The 15,494-nt window shown below is 37.5% G+C and overlaps 1 protein-coding gene across 2 annotated transcripts; it reads right to left on the bottom strand.

The window, feature by feature from the left end:
• Window positions 1-10,567: 10,567 nt before the first annotated feature.
• On the bottom strand, window positions 10,568-13,616 carry LOC145087689 (plant cysteine oxidase 1-like). Of its 2 annotated transcripts, none has more exons than XM_079025715.1 (5): window positions 12,879-13,616; window positions 11,647-11,765; window positions 11,406-11,568; window positions 11,072-11,302; window positions 10,568-10,982 (listed from the first exon to the last, which is right to left on the bottom strand). In XM_079025715.1, exons 1-5 carry the CDS (start codon window positions 13,033-13,035, stop codon window positions 10,840-10,842), a joined length of 813 nt encoding a protein of 270 aa, XP_078881841.1. In that variant the 5' UTR covers window positions 13,036-13,616; the 3' UTR covers window positions 10,568-10,839. The 2 variants fall into 2 exon arrangements, with proteins under 2 accessions (XP_078881841.1, XP_078881842.1); XM_079025716.1 differs by having other exon boundaries at window positions 11,072-11,287; window positions 12,879-13,606.
• Window positions 13,617-15,494: the final 1,878 nt, after the last annotated feature.

The raw sequence follows: 15,494 nt of genomic DNA on the forward strand, positions 1-15,494 counted from the left end.
GACTCGGGTCTAGCTAAACGTAGCTTGGGCGGGCCGATGGGACTCGACTCTGGGTCTAGTACGTGGGGCGTACTCCCAGAGTACGCGGGGCGTAATCCATGCTTCCGACTTCTAAATTCCGCAACTTTCGCGTACGAGCTCCGTTTTTCGCGTTCTTTATATCCACGCGTAGGTGAGATTATGCTCTACAACTTTCATTTAGACTTCGTCGGCTAGTTTTGACTTTATTTTTAATGATATAATTTTAATAGGCCGGGCCTCCTAAAGTTCGTTAAAAATTCATAGGTTCTTTATTCGGCGTCGGTTTTCGTTTGTCTTTTTATTGTTTTATTACTACTGAGGAGATCTTCGACTTTCGTTTAGATTGCGTTAGCTAAATAACACTCGATCTTCAATCTGAGTTTTTAGCCCTCTACTACCGTTACGAAACTTTGAAAATTCGTAACTTCTTCATATGAGGTCCAATTTGGGCGATCTTTTTATGCACGTTCACCTTTCAACGAGATCTACGACTTTTGTTTAGATACTTAAGGCTTAAAATGCATTTTATTGAGATTCTACTTTTTACGTCGAATAATGTTTTAACGCCGCGTCGTAAATATACGAGTGGTTATAATTTCTTCAATATAACCTGGTTTTGAGCGTTCTTTATGTTTTTGGAAACCTTGGCATGATATCTAATATTTGATGCATCCCAACTTAGATACTTGAACACTTTATTTTCGAGGTTAATTTCGTTGTACTTAGCTTCCGAGCGTTACAATGCTTTTGGAAAAATATAGGGTTGTCACATCATCCCCCTGTTAAGGGAATTTCGTCCCGAAATTTAATCTAAGATAGAGTTTACAGTTTTAGGAAAAAGATGCGGGTACTTTTGTTTCATCTGATCTTCGCGTTCCTAGGTGTATTCAGGTCCTCGCTTGGCGTTCCAGCGGACCTTTACAATGGGTATGCGGCTTTGTTTAGTCCTCTTGATTTCCCGATCCATGACCTCTACTGGTTCCTCCACAAATTGAAGGTTTTCATTTATTGCGATTTCGTCTAGAGGGATGACAAGGGTCTCGTCGGATAAGCACTTTTTCAGATTCGATACGTGAAAGGTAGGGTGTACGTTGTGGAGCTCATGAGGTAGCCTAAGTTTGTAAGCCACTGGACCGATCCTGGCAAGGATCTCGAATGGTCCGATGTATCTAGGGTTTAGTTTCCCACGTTTTCCGAAGCGTATTAAACCTTTCCAAGGCGAGACTTTGAGTAGGACATGGTCTCCAACTTGGAATTCCAAGGGTTTTCGTCTCTTATCTGCGTAACTCTTTTGTCTATCTCTTGATGCTTTTAGACGTTCTCGGATTTGAACGATCTTCTCCGTAGTCTCCCTTATGATTTCTGGCCCAGTGAGCGTGTTGTCAGTTGCTTGCCCTTTTGCTAGTTGTGTGTCCCCCACTTCGGCCCAGCACAAAGGTGACCTGCATTTGCGGCCATAGAGGGCTTCGAACGGGGCAGCCTTGATACTGGTGTGGTAGCTATTGTTGTACGAGAACTCGACCAATGGTAGATGTGTGTCCCATGCTTTGCCAAAATCGATTACGCAAGCTCTTAGCATGTCTTCTAGGGTTTGTATAGTTCTCTCGCTTTGGCCGTCGGTTTGTGGGTGATAAGCGGTACTCATGTCTAGTCTTGTCCCCAAAGCTTTTTGTAGCGACTGCCAGAACCTTGAGGTGAATCTACTATCTCGGTCCAAGATAATGGATATGGGCACACCATGCAGTCGTACAATTTCTCTGAGGTATGTTCTTGTTAACTTCTCCAATTTATCCGTCTCTTTGATCGGTAGGAAATGTGCTGACTTAGTTAACCTGTCGACAATTACCCAAATGGTGTCGAGTCCGCTTGTTGTTTTGGGTAGTTTTGTTATGAAATCCATGGTTATCCGCTCCCACTTCCATTCGGGTATTTCTGGTTGTTGTAATAAACCCGATGGCTTCTGATATTCCACCTTGACTTTGGCACATGTCAGGCATTTGCTTACGTAGGTAGCAATTTCGGCTTTCATGTTTTGCCACCAGTACAACTTCTTGAGATCGAGATACATCTTATCGGAGCCGGGATGTATGGAGTATCGTGTTTTATGGGCTTCGTCCATAACGATTTCTCTGAATCCCCCAAACTTCGGTATCCAAATTCGATCCATGAAATAACGAATTCCGTTGTTCTTGGTCTCAAGGTTCTTATCCATTCCTCTTAGGGCTTCTCCTGTCACATTTTCGGATTTCAAGGCTTCTATTTGGGCTTCCTTGATTTGCGTGAACAGGTGTGAATGGATTGTCATAGTTAGGGATTTCACTCGGCGACCTGAGTATTCCTTCCGACTGAGTAAATCAGCCACTACATTAGCCTTTCCGGGGTGATATCGGATTTCGCACTCGTAATCACTTAGTAGTTCTACCCATCGCCTCTGTCTCATGTTGAGTTCCTTCTGGTTGAGGATATGTTGGAGGCTTTTATGATCAGTGAAGATGGTACATTTTGTACCGTAGAGATAGTGTCTCCATATCTTCAGAGCGAAGACGACTGCTCCTAGCTCAAGATCATGCGTTGTGTAGTTCACTTCGTGCGTCTTTAGTTGTCTTGAGGCGTAGGCGATGACCTTCCCTCTTTGCATTAAGACACACCTAAGTCCTTGGTTTGAAGCATCACAATAGACCACGAAGTCCTCCGTTCCCTCTGGCAAGGTTAGGATGGGCGCACTACATAAGGCTCGCTTTAGTGTCTGAAATGCGCTGTCTTGTTTTTCTCCCCAGTCGAAGGTCACATTCTTCTGGGTTAGGGTGGTAAGTGGCTTGGCAATCTTTGAAAAGTTCGGTATGAATCTTCGGTAATACCCGGCGAGTCCCAAAAATTGCCGGATTTCTGTAGGGGTTCTTGGAGTAGTCCAATTATCTATTGCCTTTATCTTGGAAGGGTCCACGTGTATTCCTTCTTTGCTTACAACATGTCCTAGGAAATCCACTTCCCGAATCCAAAATTCACATTTGGAAAATTTTGCGTAAAGTTTCTCTGCCCTTAATGTTTCCAATACTTGGCGGAGGTGTTTGTTGTGTTCTTCCTGGCTTCTTGAATAGATGAGTATATCATCTATGAACACGATCACGAACTTGTCCAAGAAGGGACGACATACTCGGTTCATCAAGTCCATGAACACTGCTGGAGCATTCGTCAATCCGAAGGGCATTACCACAAATTCGTAGTGACCATAACGTGTTCGGAAAGCCGTTTTGGGGATGTCTCCTTCCAGTACTCGCAGTTGGTGATAACCAGACCTTAGATCGATCTTTGAGAAGTAGCTTGCCCCCTGCAGTTGGTCGAATAGATCGTCTATGCGCGGTAAGGGATATCGGTTCTTGATCGTGAGTTTGTTTAGTTCCCGATAATCGATGCACATGCGAAAGGATCCGTCCTTCTTTTTCACGAACAGGACTGGCGCTCCCCATGGTGAGAAGCTCGGTCTGATGAATCCCTTGCTCAGCGGCTCGTTTAATTGACTGGATAGTTCCTGCATCTCGGCTGGGGCTAAACGGTACGGTGACTTTGCTACAGGGGTAGCCCCGGGGATTAAGTCGATTCTGAACTCGACTTGACGTTCCGGTGGGATTCCTGGAAGATCTTCTGGGAAAATATCCGGGAAGTTGCAGACTTCCGGAATATCTTTAATGTCTTTCGCTTCTCGTTTCTTGTCTACTACGTGGGCTAGAAAGGCATGATATTCCTTACGAAGATACTTTTGTGCTTTAATACAGGAAATGATTTGTAAACTTGAACTAGGTTTGTCGCCATAAATGACAAGAGTTTCGCCGTTTGGCAGATTTAAGCGAACAGCCCTTTCGTGGCAAAGGATATCGGCATGGTGAAGGCTCAATCAGTCCATACCGATGATGACATCGAAACTTCTTATGGAAATGGGCATAAGATCGACTTGAAACAAGTGCTCGTTTAAATTTAGTGTGCACCCTACGTATAAATCGTTTGCGTGTTCTGTTTTACCGTTTGCCATTTCTACAGTGAATACTTTATTGAGTGGTTGAGGTTTTTGATTAAGTAGATGTTTGAATTTATGACTCACAAAACTTTTCTCCGCACCGCAGTCAAAAAGTATGCATGCATAAGTGTTGTTGAGTAGAAACGTACCCGTAACCACCGTGGGGTCCGCTATTGCTTCTCTCTGTCCTACTGCCAGCACTCTCCCCACACCGCCAATATTTCTTTCCTTGGGACAATCCCTCCTGAAGTGTCCAGTCTCTCCGCACCCATAACATGCCCGGCTTACCCCAGTGCCAGGAACCTGAGTAATTGGTCGTGCCGGTGCTTTACAGAAACGGGCTGTGTGCCCTTTCCTGTCACAGTTCTTGCAGTGCATCTCGCGACAAATACCATGGTGATGGTAGTTGCACTTGGGCAGAATCCCTGCATATGGTTTTGTTGGTGCAGAGGTAGCAGGAGTTGTGGTGGGGGTAGTAGCAGCATGAACCGCAACCATTTGTTTCTTTGAAGGTTCTTGTGAAGTTTGCCCCTTCCTTTTGTTCCAAAATTTCTTCTTGTTGTTGTTGTTGGCATTGATTTCATTGTTGCTGTTCCCTTTGGTTGGTTCAGCCATAATCGCCGCGACTCCTTGACAGACACCATGATCAACAAGAGATTGCGCTAGTTCCTTGGCGCTGGCGAAAGTCAAGGGTCTGGAAGCTAGCACACTTCCCCGAAGTTGGGGTGATAGTCCCCAAATGTATCTCTCAACCTTTTGGCTCTCCAGGGTTAACATTCCTGGGCAAAGTGTTATTAAGTCACTGAACCTGTTGGTGTAACCAGCTATGTCCGATCCTACCATCGAGAGGTTCCACAGTTCCTGTTCAAGCTTCTGAATCTCGCCTCTTGGGCAGTATTCTCGAAGGAGCATTCTTTTCAGGTTTTCCCAACCCATGGAGTTTGCCACCACCAGGGTTAGTGTCTGGACGTGGCCGTTCCACCATGTTAGGGCGCGTTCAGAGAAAGTAAAAGCGGCGAACTTTACTTTGCTTTCTTCAGGACATGCACAGATTTCGAATACAGCTTCTGTTTTCTCTATCCATTGAGATAGAGCCAATACTCCCCCAGTCCCGCAAAAGGGAATAGGTTTTCCGTTGGTGAAGTCTTTGTAAGTGCATACCCCTGAACGACTTTGACCTTGGCCATTTGTAAAACTGTTTGTTCCTCCCCCCGATCCGTTGTTGCTCATTTGAGCCATTGCTGCAGTTACAGCAGCGGTTACAGCAGTCTGGAACATAACGGTGTCCATAATTGGAGGAGGTGGTGGAGGTGGTGTTGAAGTTGAGTTTCTGCGTGTTGATCTACGAGGAGGCATGTTCTAGTAGAGAAAAATAAGAATGAATACTATAAGTTTCTAATGTTTTGACAATCGTGTGTTAGTTGTAATTTGTTTTGACTTTAGTTTATGGTTTCAAGGTAGGCATAGAAATTTAAAACTCGTAATTTTTGAGAGGTATATAATAAGAAATACTTCATATTCATTCATATAGGTCACACTTGAGGTGTGTTACATTACATATCTTGTTCGGGAAAAAAATTTGACCCTCCTAGAGGTCTCCGATTGCAGATACTAAAGGGAAATAAGGGAAAAACTTTTATCCGAGATCCTAATCTATAACAAAATTGTTGGGCATCGAACAAACTCTACTTGCGGCGTTTGGAGCTAGACTCGGCATCCGACCGTTTGACTCCCATCAGTCGCCTCTCGAGATCTGCTTGTTGTTCCTTCATCCCTCTTATTTCTGCCAGAGCCACCATCATTTGGTTCTGAAGTGTTCCCGTGTAGATTTGGGTATTCTCATGTAGTCCTTCCAAACGGCGGATGTCAGCGGCGTTACCTTGGGTAGCAGCATTGATTTCACGAACTCTGGCTGCTTGTTGGTCCGCCTGGTAGTTCTGGTTAGCTATAGCATTCACGACGACAGGAAGTGCTCGATCTGCTGAGCCTCCCCCACTGACGTTGTAAAAATCCCGACACATGCCGAATGGAGGGCGTACACCTTGTTGGCGGCTCCAGTAGTAGTGGTGGCTTCCCCAGATGGGGATGGGTCCCGGTTGATCTGGTCTGATTACGGGAGGATGAGGGATGGGAGGGTCGTACACTTCTGGCTCGGAGTCTGTCCCGCTAGAAATCTCCACGATCTCTTCGTCGACTTCGAACTCCTCTCCGACTTCGACTTCGAATTCTTCCTCGACCTCTTCTTCGATTTCCTCTAGGTCTTCCTCCGGGTCTTCTTCTATCCAACCGCCGTTGCCTTGGTTTGGGTAGTAGGGATCTCCTGGTAAATGGAATCCGGCCATTTGTCTGTACTAGGATAGATGTATGAGAACGTTATAAGAAAAGAAATTTCTATTTAGCGACTTATTATTTTTAACTATAATTTTTATTGTACAACTATTTTTAATAATACTTCTATACTATTTCAACTTGGCGAAACTAGAACAATTTTGTATTTGGTAAGTTTTCGGCTTGTTGTCCACTACGACCATTCCTCGACGTACGTTGGTCAAATCCAGGATAAATATAGTTGATCAGGCTATATTTATTCTCGACATGATTACATACCCCGAGGCTCAATCGTAGTGTCGTAACTTGCTGTAATACTTTTTAGTAAAACTTGTTATGATACGAGATTTATGCATGCTTGTAAAAATGTATATCTTTAAAAGAATGTATTTTGTTCATGAAAATGTTTCATCAGAGGGTTTTTGGTCCCCTTTGCATTTATAGTTTGTATATCGTATGTGGTTCGATATACTTAGTTCACTATAAACAATGCTCTGATACCAATCTGTCACACCCCCAAACCAGAATGGCGGAAACATTCGGGGGTGGATGACTTCACGTAGTATCACAACCATTGAATATTGTAAAGAAAGTAACACAACCATCACATATATAATGAAAACGTATGTTGTTGCGTTATACATAATAGCAAAAGAATATTACAATGAGATGATAAATGTTCAATAATAATACATCTTTAGTGTTTCCTTCTCCAAAAGCTGGTGGTTACCTGTATTACTGATTCCCTGAGAAATACAAGTGGTTTCGAAAAAGTGTCAACAATTAAGTTGGTGAGTTCATAAGTGTTTTGCATTGAAAAGTGTGTCCTTTTTGATAGTAAATCGATGAACGAGGTTTTTCATAAAATCCAGTATTTTCTATAAATGATTTGAAAAGTTTCCCGTGTTGGAGTGCATTAGTGTTTTCCATGCTTGAATAATAGTGATAAAATTTGTGTTAACAATGGAAAACTGAAATGCATGTATGAATCTCGTAAATCAAACTTGTTTTTATACTTTTATGTGAGTTTTATAACCATGCTAATGACATTGTTGGCCTGTAACAACGTTCTTCAGGCGTTGGAACTGTTATGACATTTGTCACCCCAGGCCTGCCGGGCTAGCTGTAGCTAACAGCTTAGGTGTGGGATTGTCAATCCCGTATAGATCTATACACAAGTATCACGCTCCCCCTACAAGGGATTATGGTATATAATACAGGACTTAATAATGCATACTCGAACGTACGTGAAGCTGTCTCACATTACTAGGTATAAACAGATTTACGATGATAAAAGACTGTACTTCTTTTGAAAGCATTTCATTTGTCGAGATGTATATGTAAAATGTATGAATCACTTGAATACCATGCTCATTATAGTTTGTCAAAAGTATGTTTCCATTTGGTAATAACAACTTGGTGATATAATATCCTTTTAAGACATAAAGTTATTTTTGTATCAACACTCTATAAGAACGATATTATAAAAATAATACTTTGATTTGTAATGTACTTGTATTCCCCCCTAAAACGTGAAAAGAATTGAAAAGTAGGGGTATGAACTCACTTGTTTCGAAGAGAGAGGCTAGGGTTGAGCAGAACTTCGTCCGCGGATGGTCGCGTCGTCGGGCTCTTCGGGGATCTCTGCAGCGTAAATCTTTCGTCGGGGCTCGAGTGCGGAAACCGGGGTGAGGGAATGGTCTCTGGTGCTTGGAAGGGTGTGAGAGTGACTGAAGAATTGAGAAAGGTGTGCAAAGACTCGAGCTCATGCCTTCTATTTATAGGGCTGGAAACCCTCGTACGCGGCGCGTACTTCCGGAGTACGCGGGGCGTTCTTGGTTACGCGGGGCGTAGAATGGCGTCATGGCTTACGACTCGGGTCTAGCTAAACGTAGCTTGGGCGGGCCGATGGGACTCGACTCTGGGTCTAGTACGCGGGGCGTACTCCCAGAGTACGCGGGGCGTAATCCCTGCTTCCGACTTCTAAATTCCGTAACTTTCGCGTACGAGCTCCGTTTTTCGCGTTCTTTATATCCACGCGTAGGTGAGATTATGCTCTACAACTTTCATTTAGACTTCGTCGGCTAGTTTTGACTTTATTTTTAATGATATAATTTTAATAGGCCGGGCCTCCTAAAGTTCGTTAAAAATTCATAGGTTCTTTATTCGGCGTCGGTTTTCGTTTGTCTTTTTATTGTTTTATTACTACTGAGGAGATCTTCGATTTTCGTTTAGATTGCGTTAGCTAAATAACACTCGATCTTCAATCTGAGTTTTTAGCCCTCTACTACCGTTACGAAACTTTGAAAATTCGTAACTTCTTCATATGAGGTCCAATTTGGGCGATCTTTTTATGCACGTTCACCTTTCAACGAGATCTACGACTTTTGTTTAGATACTTAAGGCTTAAAATGCATTTTATTGAGATTCTACTTTTTACGTCGAATAATGTTTTAACGTCGCGTCGTAAATATACGAGTGGTTATAATTTCTTCAATATAACCTGGTTTTGAGCGTTCTTTATGTTTTTGGAAACCTTGGCATGATATCTAATATTTGATGCATCCCAACTTAGATACTTGAACACTTTATTTTCGAGGTTAATTTCGTTGTACTTAGCTTCCGAGCGTTACAATGCTTTTGGAAAAATATAGGGTTGTCACAATAAACTCGGCATGCAGCTACCTATGAGAGAGAAAGAGTAAGTGAATTCGAAGTTGCAGTAATGGTTCTTGGGAATTCTATCTTGCTATACTTTCCACCCTAAATTTAAAGTGAGAAATACTATATAAGTTGACATTTAATTTATTCCCTTGATATACCCTTTAGCAATTCAAATAAACTCCTTCTATATAAGTTAATTATTATTATACCCCAAATTTATAATTTTATTTTATAAAGTTCATAAAATATAATCAATATTTTTTATTCTTTTACTTAAAAATGTCGGTGATACTTAACAAAATTAATGAATTTTTTTATAAACATATTTTGTTTTAATTGATTATTTTTTATATAAACTATTTTTTTAAAAAAAATAGCATGACAAGCATGCCAACCCACGTCCACTAAATGACAAAATTTTGAAGCAGTGTGACAAATTTTACGTGGCGACCGTAACAAATGTGATACCATTTTTCTAGACTAAAAGAAAAAATTTAATGGATTATACATGTCACAAATGTGATATCATTTTTCTAGCCTAAAAGAAAAAATTTAATGAATTATACATGTCACAAATGTGATATCATTTTTCTAGCCTAAAAGAAAAAATTTAATGGATTATACATGTCGTTATTTAATATGAATAAAAAAGATAGAAAAAAGTAGGATATTTATTTTTTCTCTAACTTATATATATATATATATATATATATATATATATATATATATATATATATATATATATATATATATATATATATATATATATATATATATATATATATATATATATATATATGACCCTCAACTTACATGTGCACTAATGGCTTAAGCAAACAAATCATACAGATGTCTACACTAAGTACAATGTAGGGATCTTGTTTACACCAAATCCATTATTATATGCATGAATACAAATCATTGCATTATATGCATGAATACAAATCATTGCATCTTTTACAATCTTTTATCATTTTCATTTCAAACTCAAAACCTTAATAAAATGTATAAAATCATTGGAAGCAAGTAATCACAACACCACATCACATCGTCAAAGGTTTATCCAAAACATCAATCACGAAATCACTTTCAATTTTGCTTCCTTGTTAATCGGTTCATGTGGTAGCAGACATCTTACTTTTTACCCACCACAGATATATATTATATATTTAATAAAAACCGCACACAGAACGAAGTTAAATAAAGATTGTATAACACAATCCGAAAACACTCTTTTCAAAAATATGGTTCATATGCAACCAAAAAGTCAGATAATATCATAAAAAAAACGCAATTGATATATAATAAGAAATTAAATACCCAATTATCTTTTGTTTTTATATATTCTTCTACTCATAAAATGTCCATTAATTCTCTTTTTTTAATGACATAAAATCCATTGATTCTCTTTTTTAATCAATTCTTGAAAGAAAATTAGAGAATATGTGATTTCTCGTATATGTAATCCATCAGCTATTGAAAACATGGATCTCCATATCAAGTTGTCTCTCCTAAAGTAGAAAAAGAAGAGGAAAAGATCTATTTATAACACCAACATGTCTGTCCATAATATCAAGAAAAAGTACACTTACTGATCATCTGATGTCTTTTTCTATTTCCTTTTATGCTTTTTTTTTTCTGATCCTAAAAACATCATTCCAAGTTCAGGTAATTAAGGTGTAACGTTTTCCTTTTCTATGGTTATGCTCAAATTATATACATCAACTTCAAGGTATAAGTCCATAACCACCTTTACCCAACCAAAAAAAAAAAACAAAAAACGACAAAAGTTTCTCTGTTTTGTGCATGAATTTTTAAAAAGCTAATTTCTCGATGATTTTTGGCCCACTGTACATTGCTCCAATCACAGACAAGCCTTTTGGTTTATCTATCTCTTCCAGCCATGCATAGCTTTCTATCTTCTCTCCCTCTGGTATCTTTTTCTCATCATCTGTTTCTGTTATGTATTTATAAACAACCAAAAAGTTAGTTTTTTTATTTCGTTTTTTTAATTTTATGAAGATAAATAAACAATGAAAAGTGAACCTGATAGATCCATGAAAGGATGAGTGCGATAGTATTGGCAATGTCGGCCTTCAGGATCACAATATGGTGGGCCCAGAACATCAAGAACTGCACATGACGTCATTGCAGTGAAGCAATGCATGTTTCCACCATCAGTTGGATACAGAATGGATGCGTTGCATGGAGCAGTGAATTCAGCGTTGACTTTCAGTTTAGCCAAACGAACACCAACACCTCCTAATAAATCAAAGCCTTAAATGTAAAAACAAATACTTTCATTTCTTTCTATAGTAAGAGAAAAGATTGAAAGTACATTGCTATAGAAGTAAGTTGCTATTTCTGGTTAAGAACTCACCTTGTGATGAATCGAGTTTTGGAGTAGAGATTAAAGCAGCATCATCAACCCAATCGTATGCTTTTATATGCATGGTTCCAAACAGAAGCTTACTGAAAACAGTCATCTGAGGGTGATTATGGAGAGGGAGGACACCCGATGGAGGCAGTAGGAAGATTCCAATCTGACATGGCAAAATGGTAAAAGTCAACACTTTTTTTTTCTTAAATTTAATAAATTTTTAATCAAGTTGAAAACATACCGAAAATTTGTCACATTCACAAAGGTGTAAGTATGTGATTTTAGGAAATCCTCCGATTTCTTTTAGCTTGAAATAGGGCATGTTAGGCCGTACACCAACATCAACTTCAGTCATCCCATCTAAAAAAAAAAAAAAATCCAACCCATAAATTATTTATGAAAAAATAAAGCAATGTGTTCGTGTATTTTACGGTTTTGCCCTACAATCTCATGACACATTTAAATAAGTTAAGAATAAATTTTCCGACACGTTTTAAACATTGTATAGATCTTAAACCTTAAATCGCGATGATATTGTCGTTTTATTCATGTGGGTATCAAATCAAGAAAACACATAAATAATCATGTCATTCTTTCAAGTTTCGAGATTCATGATCAACAATGTATGTCTATATATTATTAAAAAAAAAAAGGTTATACATTTTTAAGAAAAGTGGAGAAAGGAACATTAATGTTCATCAACTACACTTACTAAACAAATAAAAGACAACGAAACGGTTCACCGAATAGGGTTACGTGGTGGCACCGCTAGGGTTACGCCATCAAACATAAATGAGAACTTATCTCAAAAAGACGTAACCATTCGAAAAACGTTTTGTTTGATAAATGTTGATTCATTTTGAATTAAATTTCAAGAAAATTCAATGAATAAAAACTAAAAGCAGAAGATTGTTAGCTTAAATATGAACAGAGTATCAAAGGTTTCTATATCTTCCATCATTTTCATTTGGTTGTACACCTGTACTCCTTTCTATAATCAGAATTGACTTCAGACTTTTTAGATTCTAACCAATGCTTACTAAATTCAACATATGCATACATATATAGCAAATTTAACAAAACATTTGAACTGTTTAAAGATTTATCAAACATCAAAATTCAAAATTATCCCATTTAACAATTGGTCAAAATTGGACTAATTTCAAAACGGCAACTAAACAACCTACAGCTACAAGACATCAAATTGAATAAACGCATCGGAAAGATGTAGTCAATTAAATCTACCCTGAAATGGGGAAATCAAAATTCAAACTACACCAACCCTACAGATCACAATGCGTTTTTGATCATTCAGATTCGCTATAAAGATCATTCATTGCACCGATAAATAGAAAATCAAGAAAGGGACTTTCAAAAATACGCACAAACAGATCCAGATACTTAAACTGCAAAGACGCGTATGAATATCGATGTAAAAATCAAGAATCATAACCATTGTAATCAAAATCTTACTTAAAATATCCTTTAGGCGTTCGATACCCTCAGCATTCGGGATAACTCCAGGGCCACAATCGGCGAAGACCTCAGTGCATGTGTCATAAAGCTTCTGAACCGCTGTAACTTTCTTCTGCCTCATTCTCCTTTTCTTTGAAACTTTCTCCATGCCCATTTGGCAACCGAACTTACACGCATGCACTAAAACCACCTTTGTTTATGTATAATCTAATGCCCCCGGGAAAAAACACAGCAACTTAACTGGTAATCCGATATGGATATCTTCAAAAACTCGCGAAAATGGCGAACTAAAACATAGCAACTTGTAATGATAGATTGATGTAATCTAGAGAAAAAACACAAAGTTACACGCGGTAAACCAACTATTGATCGATAATTCAAAACCCCCCACAAAAAAAAGATAGCTTCTTTAACTGGTAACCGGATATAAATTTCCAAAGGGAGTAAAAATACGATCTGGGTATGAAGAAAAGAAAAAGGATGGGGACAAAAACAGTAAAAAGCAGAATCAGTGAAGAAAGAAGGAAAATGAAAAATGAAATGGTACTTTGTGGTGATGATTTTCAAGGAAAAGACTGCATCTTTTTGGATGTGACGATGCAGCACCTGGAGATGAAGATGAAGATCAAGGTGATTGTGACGATGATGGAGAGGGTTTTAATGGGATGAAAGCAAAGATAAAGAAAGAGGTTGATTTTGTTTTGGTTGAAAAGATAAAGAGTTGATTTGGATGGAGGGGGGGAAAGAAATACCAGGGGCCATGGTTTTGGTTTTCCAGTGGGCCGTTCCAACAGCGGATTCAGTTTTTATCGGTCACTTTCAACCTTAATATTTTAAAAATATGTTTAAATATATTTGTTTATTATTCTTTAAAATATTTAATTGTATTTGAATTTTATGCCTTAATTCAAAAAGCAAGAAGAAAAGGGGACAATTGTCGGGAAGAAATCCACTATTTGATACGGATTCGTCAATAACAACAACAAAATGATTATTTTGCACTTGAAGTTTTTTCTAAACGTTTTTTTTTTCATCAAAAAAATTAATTTATATATATATATATATATATATATATATATATATATATATATATATATATATATATATATATATATATATTCAAATAAAAACCATAGCTTTATTTATGAAGTATAAGATCGGGCTTATTGAATATAAAACATCAAGATCACGAGGATAATAATAAATAATAGAAAAACTATGGACACATGTAAATCCCCTATAAATGTAATAATAAGGGGCAAATCAGCCTCACAAAACAACAATATAAATTATAATACAAATAATTGTACTTAGAGCATGTATAATATGAACTTTTGTGAGTTATTTTAAGAGTTGTTTATTCCGAAAAGATTATAAAACTTGAAAAAACTGTTTCAGAAGCTTTTTTAAAGTTAAGTTTTATATATGTAAAGTTGTTACTTAATAATAAACTCTTGTTATGAAGTTTTTTAATGATTTTGTGGGTCATATAATTTTTTAACCAACTTTATATAGATAACTTATATAGGGATGAGCATATAGATCGGGGAACCGGCCGGAACCGGCATCGGAACCGGTCGGATCGGGGCCGAAACGTTATTTTTGTGGATTATAGGAATCGGGAATAGGTAGGAACCGGAACCGATATAACCGGCAAAAACCGGAACCGTATGATGCTATTTTTCGAGGACCGGTTCCAACATTTGAAGACACGACAAGAACCGGTAGGAACCGGGAACTGGTAGAACCGTCGGACCGGTTCGGTTCTTGATTTTAGCCGAAACCGGTTCCCAGGTCGGGTCCGATTCAAACCAGTTCCAACCGATTCAGTCATTTTGCTCATCCTTGAACTTATACTACAATCACACAGTAACAAATTGAAAAAATTCTTTTATAATGGAGATAAAATTAAAGCATCCATAATAAGGGTGCTTTTTACTTGTACTTTTTAATAATAAAAAAACTCAAAATACAAAAATTTATTGTATCTTTCGATAACTTTTTCATTTTGCTTTTATTTTTCAAAAGTTTTTTTTTTTTTTTTACAAAGCTCGTATTTTAATTGCTCTAAGCTTTTTATTTTAATATTTTTTCATTAAAAAGCGCTCATGTTATTGATGTTCTTAACTGGAGTATGTTTTTAGTTCCAATATATGCAACTCTTTTTGAATATTTCTTAATTTATGTTAATACATTCCCTAATTTACGCTGGCAGTTACTTTCTTTTGTTTTTTTTAACGTTTTATTCATATCTAAATAAATAAGTATATAAGAAAAAAATACTTTTATATTTAAAGACCAATATTGATATATTTTTATATAACATTTGATTTTTTTTTACATTACAACATATTATATATTCAGTTGAACCTATACAAATGATACATTATTCTAACATGAATCTATATTTTTTAATAAATAAAACCTAACATGACACATGTCAATTTTTTTAAAATGTCTCTTTGACATGTGATATTTTTCTATGATTTTTATTATTTCATTTTTTTGGTAACAAATCAAATTCAATTCAAAATTTGAAAATACAAAATCATATCCTAATAATATTATTATATTTATTTTGCTTAACAAATTAGTTCTTAATTACTTACACAA

Source organism: Lactuca serriola, chromosome 2 (genome assembly GCF_051521515.1).
Source record: "Lactuca serriola cultivar US96UC23 chromosome 2, Lser_US96UC23_V15, whole genome shotgun sequence".
NCBI classification, from domain to species: Eukaryota; Viridiplantae; Streptophyta; class Magnoliopsida; order Asterales; family Asteraceae; genus Lactuca; species Lactuca serriola.

Coding starts and splice junctions, on each gene's coding strand:
- LOC145087689 (XM_079025715.1), bottom strand. CDS start 13,035: ATGGGCATGGAGAAAGTTTCAAAGAAAAGGAGAATGAGGCAGAAGAAA. Junction 11,303..11,405: donor AAAACTCGATTCATCACAAG/GTGAGTTCTTAA, acceptor TTTACATTTAAG/GCTTTGATTTATTAGGAGGT. Junction 10,983..11,071: donor TCCTTTCATGGATCTATCAG/GTTCACTTTTCA, acceptor AATACATAACAG/AAACAGATGATGAGAAAAAG.